We start from the raw sequence: 12,420 nt of genomic DNA on the forward strand, positions 1-12,420 counted from the left end.
TTGTGGGGTCAGTGTTGCTTTTCCACCCCATCTCTGTGAGCATTTCGTTAAAGGTTTATGGTGTTCAGAAATTTCGTGGTAGTAGCTGGGGCCCCCACTGATTGATAGTCAGGGTGCCTCTGAATTAGCCTCTTAGATGTAGCTGAAAACACCCGATTGAAGTCCTGGTGTCAAGAGAGTACTTTGCAAAGCTGGAAAGGAGTGTGGTATTTGATTCCTAGGCCCCTTTGGTCTTAGTAGATAGTGTGGTGTGAACAGGAAAGGCTTCTTACAGCAGCACCATTTCACCCCTAAGTGTGTCAGTATCCCCAGACTTCAGCAGGGCAGGTGGTGTCATACCCCTATCACCTATCCCAACAGGAGGTGCTACTGCCCGGGTGCTTCTCTGGCCCCCTTACTCTTCTGGACTCTTCACTAGTCTGCACCCTTTCAGTCCTCCCAGCAGTCTTGCTTGCAGGGTAGATTGCCTGTAACATTTTGTCCTTGACTCATCTATTGGGAAATAGTAAGTAACCTCTAAGGGTTAGCTACTATGCCAGAGTGCCCTGAGGATGACAGACATGGTCATTTTTTCCTGATATGAAAACATACCAGATGCTTATAAGCAAAAGTTATGTAAGAAATAATATGGTGCTCTGTTTGTATAATTTAATAGTTTGCTGGCTAGAATCTGCAACTAAACTAGATAGTGGGGAGGGAAGTGTAAGTATAGGAAATTCACATCCTCAACTGAGATCTTCAATCTGCAGAATTAACAGCAATAATATAGGCATTACAGTAAGGTTAATTCTTAAAAGGAAATGGTACATCATTAAAGGATGGATGGATGGATGTTTAAGATGGGAAGAACCCCAGAGCTTGCTGAATGAGAGTACATGTTCTGGACTCTGTTCATGTTGTGACTCTACCATTTACTAGGTGTGTGGTCTTGGTATGTCACTTCCCTTCCCTAATCTTCAGTTTCCTATTCTCCAGAATGAGGCTAATGGGGCCTACTTTGCAGGGTTGTTGTGAAGATGAAAACAGATCCTGTATATTAGGTGCTCACAGTGTCTGACACTTAGCAAAATCATGAATATGTGTTATGTAACATTCTTCGATGTCTGTGGTGATCATTAAAAATTTTTTAGTTTATCTTAATAAGCAGCAGCTGTGTGTTGCTCATTAAACTCTAGCGATTCCTATAGTTTGGCCTTCAGGCTTCTAAGCTGTTGAGATTAGACCCCTAAGTAAGTTTGGTAGTATGTGATTAAAGGCATTTTTGTAGATTTATTTCCATGAAGAAACTGATAAAGTTAAATTGCTCTGTTAGGATTTAATTGTGACTAACTTCACTATAGGCAAAAACAGAAGTTATTTATTGCAACTTCCAGTGAATCTATAATTATTTTAAAAAAAAAAAGTTTTTTACCCTCTATGATTTCATAGGTGAGTCCAGGCTTTTACACTGCTGAGTGACAGTTGTTTGGTATGTGCATTTAAAGTTCAGCTTCAGTCATTATAGGAGAACTCACGTTAACTGTTCTGTCTGTGAGTTAGAATTGACCGTTTTTCCAGTCATTTGCCAGGCATCTTTTGAGTGTTTACTGCTTGATAGGCACTTTTCTAGGCTCTGGGGATATAACTGTTATCAGAATAGAAAAAATTTCCTGTCATGGGCCTTATGTTAGAATGAGAGTGAGGTGGGAAACAGGACAAGACTATATAGATAAGAGTATGATACAGAATGGTTGGACTTGAGAGACAAAATCACTGAGCTCTGTCTACTCCCTTAGCTCCTTTCTTCATTTAACAATTTTTCTCAGTTTTACCATAGCCCTCTTTTTTTCTTTACTCTGTACTAACTCCCTGAGAGTCTCCTTCAAACTCATGAAAGATAAGAGTCATATTAACCAAGCACAGAAAGAAGGCTGTAAAGATGCATCTACATGCTGTGCCTATAGTCTGCATGAGCAATCAAGTTCAGTTCAGTTCAGTCGCTCAGTCGTGTCTGACTCTGCGACCCCATGAATCGCAGCACGCCAGGCCTCCCTGTCCATCACAAACTCCCGGAGTTTACTCAAACTCATGTTCATTGAGTCGGTGATGCCATCCAACCATCTCATCCTCTGTAGTCCCCTTCTCTTCCTGCCCCCAATCCCTCCCAGCATCAGGGTCTTTTCCAATGAGTCAACTCTTCACATGAGGTGGCCAAAGTATTGGAGTTTCAGTTTCAGCATCAGTCGTTCCAATGAACACCCAGGACTGATCTCCTTTAGGATGGACTGGTTGGATCTCCTTGCAGTCCAAGGGACTCTCAAGAGTCATCTCCAACACCACAGTTCAAAAGCATCAATTCTTCAGCACTCAGCTTTCTTCACAGTCCAACTCTCACATCCATACATGACCACTGGAAAAACCATAGCCTTGACTAGACAGACCTTTGTTGGCAAAGTAATGTCTCTGCTTTTTAATATGCTATCTACGTTGGTCATAACTTTCCTTCCAAGGAGTAAGCGTCTTTTAATTTCATGGCTGCAGTCACCTTCTGCAGTGATTTTGGAGCCCCCAAAAAATAAAGTCTGACACTGTTTCCACTGTCTCCCCATCTATTTCCCATGAGGTGATGGGACCAGATGCCATGATCTTAATTTTCTGAATGTTGAGCTTTAAGCCAACTTTTTCACTCTCCTCTTTCACTTTCATCAAGAAGCTTTTTAGTTCCTCTTCACTTTCTGCCATGAGGGTGGTATCATCCGCATATCTGAGGTTATTGATATTTCTCCCGGCAATCTTGATTCCAGCCCGTGCTTCTTCCAGCCCAGCGTTTCTCATGATGTACTCTGGCTGTTATTAGGTGGTCGTATTACAAAAAGAAGATGGCTTCATGCTTCATCTTTGGTGCAGGAGTGCCTATGCCATTGGTGCTAGGCAGGTCTGCCTTTCCTTTGGGCCTCGCTTGAAGAGTAGCTTGGTTAGAGTAATGGCTGCTATAACAAATGCCCTGCATGTTAATGACTTCCCACAATAGGTCTGTTTCTCATTCATCTCACAGATTGGCAGACAGCTTTCCTCCACATAGTGATTCAGGAGCCAGGGCTCCTTGTGTTCTGTGGCCTTGCTATCCCCTTCTCAGTGGGCCAATGGGGGAAAGCACAGAGGAGAATCAAGGGGTGCTAGCCCTGCTGGGCAATGGTGCAGGTCACTTGCACTCCCTCTGCATTGGCTTGAACTCAGTCACGTGTCTGTGGCTAACTGCAAGAAGGGCTGGAAAATGTCATTCCTGATTGGGCAGCCACTCAGTGAGACCCATACACCAGGTAGGTAGGGCGTGAATGATTCAAGGACAGCCAGCAGAATCCCACATAGAAGCACAGCTATCATTTGCTTCTCTGACTCTTCTTTTTTCTCTGCCCCATGATGGATCAGTTCCTATGATCTTTCTTTAGGCAGTTTAATGGTCATGTAGGCTATAGTCTAGTCTTACAGCCTATGAGCCAGTCTTTCCCTTTAGGGCGGTTGAGTCCTCTCACATTTTTGTTCATGAGATCACGCTTTGATCTAGGATTGTTCTATGGCATTCTTACTTCCGAAAGATTGTTAACAGGGGAGGTGTCCTCACATAGACACTGTGGGCTTGCTAGGAGTTTTTGCTTCCCGAGATGGTTTGTTGTTTGCTAAGCACCAAAAGGACTTTGTTCTAAGATCATCATTGCACCCTCAGATCAAATGGCTGGACTCTAAGGCAGCATTTATAGGAGGCCTCCAGGGTAGAATTATATGCTAAACAGAAATGTTCTGTAGTTGAAAAAATATACACTCCCTTCTTAAGTTCTCCCTGACAATGCCTTCTTGCAATTCATATTTTTCAGCTATGTTTGATTTTAAGATACTTTAGGGGTAGATGTTGCCTTTTGGGATTTTATTAATAGTATTACTTTTTTTTAAAATGAGTCTTTTGAAGTCTCTTTCATTATAAACAGCCTGTTTTCCCCAGAGATAACAACTTGCAGTGTGAGATATTTGGATTTCACTTGAAACAAAACCAAGGGTTTGAATGTTTTAAATATAAGCAAATCTAATTCTCCTGTGTCTAGAGAAACTGTATAATGAACCATATGTCTGTGGCTTAAGCACACAGATGTGAAAGATTCTCTCTCTCTCTCTTTTTATGTTTTCTTGAAAACACTGCCAGAGCTCAAAATTGGCACCAAGTACCAAAGATCTCCACTGAGCCAACCAAACCACTGGAGATGGGGTGGAACTGGGGGTGCTTCTTGGGTGCACGTGGAAGTGGAGCTACTCCTGGTTCTGGCTTCTCTTCAGAGGCACAAGGCTCACTGCTCCCCCATCTCCATTTCTCAGAGCCTCTAGTCTTTGCAAGTAGACATTCTCTCTTAGGTGACTGACTTTTCAGATCTTTGATTATTATGGTTGCCTTTTGGGTTCATTGAGGTTGGCTCAGATGGTAAAGAATCTGCCTGCAATGCAGGAGAACCCAGGTTTGCCATCTCATCACAGAGACCAAATACAGGGAACCATCTCCTCCAAATGAACTCAAAGTGAAAGTGAAGTGTTAGTCGCTCAGTCATGTCTGACTCTTTGTAACCCCATGGACTGTAGCCCAGCAGGCTCCTCTGTCCATGGGATCCTCCGGGCAAGCATACTGGAGTGGGTAGCCATTCCCTTTTCTAGGGGATCTTCCCGACCCAGGGATCGAACCCGGGTCTCCAACATTGCAGACAGACTCTTTGCTGCCTGAGCTACCAGGGAATAGATCAGCTTTGTTTTGGAATATTTTGGCTTCAGGTATGTGGAATGTGATCTGCCCCTTCCATATGCCTTTACCTGTCTCTGAAATCACTCACTTAATGGATGAGGAACTTGAGACCTCTCCATAGAGATCAGACCATGAGACTGACAGGTATGTCTGTTGATAGATCTCAAGCTTTAAAAGATGAAATGAACTTACAGGCTTTCTTTCATTAAGGACAGCTTAGAGTAGTGTTTCTGCATCTCTTTCAATATAAGATATAACCCTGAAGTTATTAGAGCCTGTCAGTAAGTGGCCTTCACCTGACTTGTAGTGTCTGTGCTGTGCCTGCTAGGGGCTGTGTGTGGAATGAAGGCTTAGATGATACTGCTCTTGCCCTACAGATTGAAACCTGAATGAAGATATTTAACAACACTTTAAATGCTCAAAAACTGTATGACACTTACCATATTTATAATAAGGATTCACATTGTAAGATGCTCAAATCACTTGGTTTGTCAAAGCAGTTGAAACCATGCAGTGAGAAGCAAAGGGAAAGAGATTGGGGTAAATGAATGTGTTTTGTGCGAGCTTGTAGAAGGGCCACACCATATACAGGTTGCCCAGTGTTCACATGTCCTCCCTTGTTGGAAGGCACTTTTGGTTTTAAGGAGTGGGAACTCTTCCTGTCAGCTTAAGTTTTCTTGAGAAGGAGAAAGGGGTTGGGGTTCTCATGGGAATCCAAAAAATGAGAGACAAGGAGTGGCCCAGTGGTCCCCAGTCATGGGAGCTCTTGGTTATTCATATTTATTCCGCTGTTACCAGGCTTTGCCCTAGTTGAGGTGACTTTAGTGCCCATTTACCTTTTGGCTCCCAACAACCACCTTTACCCCGGACCCTTTCTAGTACTTCTGTACCTCACAGGTTCTGCTTGTGCTTGGTTCTGGCTCTCTCATGACTTTAAGTCCAAGCTGGCCCCAGCTTGACACCGCAGCTCTGCTGTACATCTGCTCAGGGTCTGCTTTCTCTGCTGGTTGATCTTTCCACTTTTATCTACATCCCCAAGAATGAGCATCTGGCCCAGCTTGTTCTCTCTAGAGAAGAGCTTTCTACACCAGAGCATCCTGTGCGCCCACCCGCCCTTACTTGGACTGAGGCGGAGGAGATCAGGCATGAGGTGGGCCTTGTGGTGCACATGTGGTACCAGACCCATCTTTGTAGCAGAGCTGGGGGGCTGGGGAGCAGGCAGCACCTCTGCAGTGCCTGTGGGCCTGGCAGGTATATCAGAGAGCCCTTCAGGGCCATGGAGCTTGAGAATGGGTAGGATTTGTGCAGACTGGGATCAGAGAAAGAGTGTTTTGGGGAGAAGACACAAATCTGACCCATGAGGAGAGAGCATATGGCCTATCAGAAGCCTGCTATGTGACCAAGGAGGAGGTTGGATTATAATGGTCATAAAAGCAAGGTGGAGGAGGTGAATTTGTTTTATTGAGTAACAGGTCATACTGTAAGCTTTTAAGCAGAGAAAATCAATCACTTTCTCCTTTTTATTCCTGATTTCTACTGTCAGATTAGACTTCCCTGGTAGTTGAGCTGGTAAAGAATCCACCTGCCATGCAGGAGACCCAGGTTCGATTCCTGGGTCAGGAAGATGCCCTGGAGAAGGGAGAGGCTACCCACTCTAGTATTCTTGGGCTTCCCTGGTGGCTCAGACAGTAAAGAATCTGCCTGCAATGTGGGAGACCTGGGTTCAATCCCTGGGTTGGGAAGATCCTTGGAGGAGGGGCATGGCAATCTACTCCAGTATTCTCACCTGGAGAATCCCCATGGACGGAGGAGCCTGATGGGCTATAGTGCATGGGATCACAAAGAGTCAGACACGACTGAGCGACTAAGAACAAGAGACTACTGATGCCACTCAGGAGTCAGGTAATATGAGAGAGGAAATAGTGTGAGCAGATGGTCATGGGATTGGGAAAAGAACAAGCATGGGCTGATGCTAACAACGATTGCGTATGGCAGCTTTGGTTCTAGGCATGAAGGGGAGTGTATTCTAGGGGAGTAGAAGCGTCCATGTTAGTACCAAGGAATGCAGCAGCCAACACCTAGCATGGAAATTTTGGTAACAGATTAAAAAAACTCTGCATTTATCTGCTGACTCCAGGAATTCTGTGAAGTCTATGGGCATGTCCCTTAAACTCTCTGAGCCTGTTTTCATCTCGGAAAATGATACTACTAATTCCTGTGGCTACTTCTCAAAAGTTTGAGGTACTCAGGTGAGATAGAGGGTGAAATACTTTGTGAGTTTCAAAACACTCTGAATTTAAGGCATTAACTAATGGATAATGACTTCCAGGGCATTTAAAAATGGTTTGATTAACATTTAGTGGAAACTCATCTAGTATGAAAACTTCAAAGATGGCATCTCAAGGTTATATTACAACTCAAGCTTTTATAGACTTGTTTCTTCTCTGAATGACGTTAGAGGAGAGTCAAGTGTTCCTGGGAAGAATTACTTCCAAAATGGGGTGTGTGTGTTGGGGAATTTGGCACAGGGGACAGAGATGATCTACTGTTTTTTTCTGGCGCTAGTGACTAGAATACCTTCCTAATGATTAGTTCCTTGATAGTGTGTTCAAGAAGCAGGCAGCTTGATGGCTCATTAGTAGTAATACTTCTCCTTTCCTAGTCTCCTTTTGTCTTAAAGGCTCACCCTCCTTATTCCATGAAGGTGGCGTTCGAGAGAAGCACCTTAACCCCAGGCTAGATGGGAGGGATGGAACAAAGCTCTGGGCTGCTCTTTCCAGAATCACCGTTTTTGCTTCTTTTCCAGTTCCCTTGCAGAGCTTGTTCTCCTGCACTGCTACACAGGTTCTGTATCCTTAAATTCTCAAATTTGGCTTGCACGCCCCCTAGTGGCAGGTCAGATGCACCCCTTGTTACCCTGTTTGTTGCAGTACCATGACAGCCCATCTCTGCACTCCACTCTATTACTAAAGTAGAACCCCCAGTTCACAAATATGGAATGAGAGGTTTGGTGATTCTGACTTGCCATTCAAGTGGGACCTAGGGACATGGGACTTGATCCTGAGCATTTGATTCCCAGATTTATACAATGGGAATGCCTCAGAAAAAAAGATGATGTAGTTACAACTGTTCTAGATTTTTCAAAAAAAAGAGTTAAAAAGAGTCTAGATTATTTTACTATCTGCTCAGCTAATTTGAAAGTATCAAAATGTGGCAAATATTTGAAGAAAAGAATGATTGTACTTTCCCCCTTCATCACATTGGTAAATCTTTTCTCACTCACCCGAGTGTTCAATATTTCATGCTTAATCCTGTTACCAACTTTGGAGAACACACACAAAAATGTATAAAGCATGATGTCTGCCCTTCAGAAGTTTATGTTCACATTAAACTCTAGTCACAAGGCGTTCAAATTTATTCCCTTGAGAAAAAAATAAGTATAATCCTTGGTAACTTTTATTGGGGTTTAATATTTCTACTTCATTTCACAAAAGACAGATTCTGTGAGCATTTGCTTATTGATTTCTTTTTAAAGTCCTTTTCAGTGGAGAGAGAACTGCAGGATAACAGCACTAGTTACCCAGACGAACCCTGGAGGATAACAGAAGAGCAGCGCGAGTACTATGTCAACCAGTTCCGGTCCCTGCAGCCTGATCCGAGTTCCTTCATTTCAGGTAATGAAGTGTGGTGGGTGAGAACACAGGTCCCAGCTCACTGTCTCACATAAATAACAGTGCCCATCTTAAGAAATAGTCCATTCAAAATGAGTACAAAAACCTTCTATGATTTCAGTTTGTTTTTCTCTGAGGTTGAATTTCTTACCAACTATAATCCATGTAGAAAAATACTTGGCAATGGTATTTGGAAGTTTGTGTTTCCGTTTCAAAGGAGTTAAATGGGAATATGAAGCATCCTGGTCCAGATCCTGTGCCTTATTAGCTGGAGCAGTTCCTGAAATGAGTGTTACACCAAGGTGACACCTTTAATTGCTTACTCATTACATTGGTATTAGAGCAAGGACATAGTGTGGCCTCCCAATGAGTTGCTGAGTTTTCCTTATGTTATATACATGTTAGAGTTCAAGTTTATGCTCATTTTCTTTGACTCCAGTCTTTCTCTGGTTTTTCTGAGAGAAAAAAACGGGAGGAAAATTGGCTAGCATTTTTAGGTCCACATATTAGTTCTTCTGGAGTATCTTCAGAAATATATATTCCTGTTGAGTTCTCATGCAAAATTCAAGCTGAGAGGAATTGATTTAGTTCCTACGTGCCTATATTTCACCTGGCTGAAGACTAAACAAGTTGAAATAGTAGAATCTGGAAGAAAAATGCATAGAACTTTCTTTTTATATTTCAATTATGAAGAATGACAGTATGTCCTTGATAGTTGTTACCTGACACTTTGCAGTGTGGACTAAAATTAATTTTCTCTCCTAACATATGGTGTGTAGTTGGAATATACCTGTATAAACACAAATATAATTGTCTGATTGGTAGTAATGGCTTTATTTGAAGGCAGAATGTTGTAGATACAACAAATTAATGTTGACAAAATGATTAAAAAAAAAAAAACCAGAAACCCAGATTTCATGTATTGACCACATGCTCATTTTATACACTGCTTAAATGAGTTTCTTCACAATGTATACAGATATTTAGCCAAATGAAAATAGGTTAGGAATGTTTTTTATTTTCTTTCAAACCTTTATATCTCACTGACTTTCAAATACAAACAAAACTCTAGTGGCTAGTATAACAAACCTCTATGTACTTATCACTCAACTCTCACAATTTGGTTTTATCTATAGCCTCTCTGAGCCTTGATGGTTTTGAAGCAATTTCCAGACCATTTCATTTGAAAATATTTCAGGATATATCTGTAAAGATAAGACCTCTATTAAAAATATAACCACAACTCATTGGCACATTAAAAAAAACATAAAATAACCCACAAAATGCTTAATTATCAAGTCTTGCTCAGATTTCCCTGATTGTCTCGCAACTGCCTTTTCAAAATTTTAGTTTGTTCAAGGGCAGGAGAGGTTCATACATTTCAATTAATTGATGGCCCCTTTTAAAAAACATTTTAATTTAGATATAGTCTACATACTGTAAGATTCACCCATTTAAAGTGTACAATTCAATGTTTTTAGTATAGTCACAATCTAGATGTAGAACTCTCGGAGATAGTGGAGGATAGAGGAGCCTGACATGCTTCAGTCCATGGGGTAGTAAACAATCAGATATGACTTAACAACTGAAGAACAACAGATTTAGAACACTTGCCCCCAAACCACCTACTTACTAGTATTTATTTCCTATTTCTGCTTTCTCTACCACTCCTTCCTTAGCCTTAGGTTGCCATTTTAAACTACTTTCTCTGTCTATAGAGTTACCAGTTCTGGGCTGTTCATATAAATGAAATTGTGTAATATGTATTTTGTGGTGTGTGACCTCTTTTACATAGCATAATGTTTTTAAGATTCATCCATGTTGTGATATATACCAGAACTTCACTCCTTTTTATGACAATATCCTTCCATTGTATGGATAGACCACATTTTATTTATCTTTTCATCATTTGATTGACTTTGGGGTTGTTTTCTCTTTTTGGCTATTAGGAGTAATGTTGCGCTGAACATTAATGTACAGGTTTTTGTGTAGATGTATGTTTTTGTCTCTCTTGGATATATACCTAAGAGTAGAATAGCTGGCTTATATGATAACTCTATATTTAACCTTTTCAGAACCAGTCAGACTATTTTCCAAAGTAACTGCACCACTTTACATTGCCACCAGCAATGTCTAAGGGTTCTAATTACTCCACATCCTTGCCAACACTTGTTACTATCTTTTGGTTGTATCCACCTTAGTGAATGTGAAGTGATATCTCTTTGTAGATGAAGAATGACACTGAGCATCTTTTTATGCTCTTATTGGCCATTTGTATATCTTCTTTGGAGAAATGCCTATTCAGATCCTTTTCTGTATTTAAAATTTTTCTTAGTTTTTGGCCATACCTCGCAGCATATGGTGTCTTCATCCCCCAGTCAGAGGACAAATCCGTGTTCCCCACTGTGGATGCATAGACTCTTAACCACTGGACCACCAGGGAAGTCCCTCCTTTGCCATTAAAAAAAATTGTTGAGTGGTAAGAATTCTCTACATATTCTAGATACAAATTCTCTAGACATATGATTTGAAAATACTTTTTCCCCAGTCTGTGGCTTGTCCTTTTATTTTTCTAACAGTGTCTTGCAAAGCAAAAAGTTTAATTTTGATGTTCAGATTATTTTTTTCTTTTGTTGCTTGTACAACATCATATCTAAAAAAATCAGTGCTTAACTCAAGGTCATGAAAAAGTATGTGTTTATTTGCCTCTAAGCAGGAATATATATGGAATATATATTACAGTTTTATTATTATTATTATTGGTTTGTGGGATCTTAGTTCCCAAAACAGGGGTTGAACCTGGGCCCCCAGCAGTGAAAGCACTGAATCTTAACCACTGGACTGCCAGACAATTCCTTATATCATAGTTTTCTTCCTTCTTCTCTCCCTCCCTCCCTTTCTCTTTCCCTTTTTCTCTTTCTTTCATGTGGGATCTTAATTCTGGGAAATGAAATGAAATGTTAGTCGCTCAGTCATGTCCGACTCTTTGTGACCCCATGAACTGTAGCCCGCCAGGCTCCTCTGTTCATGGAATTTTCCAGGCAAGAACACTGGAGTGGGTTGCTGTTCCCTTCTCCAAGGGATCTTCCCAACCCAGGGACCCAACCTGGGTCTCCTGCGTCTCCTGCATTGGCAAGTGGGTTCTTTACTGTTAACCACCTGTGAAGCTTATAATAGGTTACTGGTCTTTATTATTTTTTTTTGATCTCTCTGTATATTGGATGTGTTAAAATTGGGTCACTGATGAATCAATGCTGTGTGTCAGTTGAGTTCAGTCGCTCAGTCATGTCCACCTCTTTGCCACCCCATGGACTACAGCATGCCAGGCTTCCCTGTCCATAACCAACTCCTGAAACTTACTCAAACTCAGGTCCATTGAGTCAGTAATGCTTTCCAACCATCTCTGTCATCCCCTTCTCCTCCCGCCTTCAATCTTTCCCAGCATCAGGGTCTTTTCAAGTGAGTCAGTTCTTCGTGTCAGGTGCCCAAAGTATTGGAGTTTTAGCTTCAGCATCAGTCCTTCCAATGAATATTCAGGACTGAATTTTCTTAGGATTGACTGGTTGGATCTCCTTGCTGTCCAAGGGACTCTCAAGAGACTTCTCCAACACCACAGTTCAAAAGCATCAATTCTTTGGTGCTCAGCTTTCTTTATAGTCCAACTCTCACATCCATACATGACCACTGGAAAAACCATAGCTTTGACTAGACAGACCTTTGTTGGCAAAGTAATGTCTCTGCTTTTTAATATGCTGTCTAGGTCTGTCATAGCTTTTCTTCCAAGGAGCAAGCGTCTTTTAATTTCATGGCTGCAGTCACCATCTGCAGTGATTTTGGAACCCAAGAAAATAAAATCTGCCACTGTTTCCATTGTTTCCCCATCTGTTTGCCATGAAGTGAAGGGACCGGATGCCATGATCTTAGTTTTTTGAATGTTGAGTTTTAAGCTAACTTTTCCACTCTCCTGTCTCACTTTCATCTGGAGGCTTT

At 41.6% G+C, this 12,420-nt stretch overlaps 1 protein-coding gene across 3 annotated transcripts in view; it reads left to right on the plus strand.

Moving 5' to 3' along the window:
- REPS2 (RALBP1 associated Eps domain containing 2) overlaps positions 1–12,420 on the plus strand; it is a 258,187-nt gene that overhangs the window by 107,799 nt on the left and 137,968 nt on the right. For all 3 annotated transcript variants that reach the window (XM_043459392.1, XM_043459393.1, XM_043459394.1), the window contains exon 6: positions 8,295–8,433. In XM_043459392.1, coding sequence (XP_043315327.1) covers positions 8,295–8,433 — 139 coding nt within the window. The remainder of the gene's footprint in view (positions 1–8,294; positions 8,434–12,420) is intronic.

The sequence above is a fragment of the Cervus canadensis genome, chromosome X (assembly GCF_019320065.1).
Source record: "Cervus canadensis isolate Bull #8, Minnesota chromosome X, ASM1932006v1, whole genome shotgun sequence".
NCBI classification, from domain to species: Eukaryota; Metazoa; Chordata; class Mammalia; order Artiodactyla; family Cervidae; genus Cervus; species Cervus canadensis.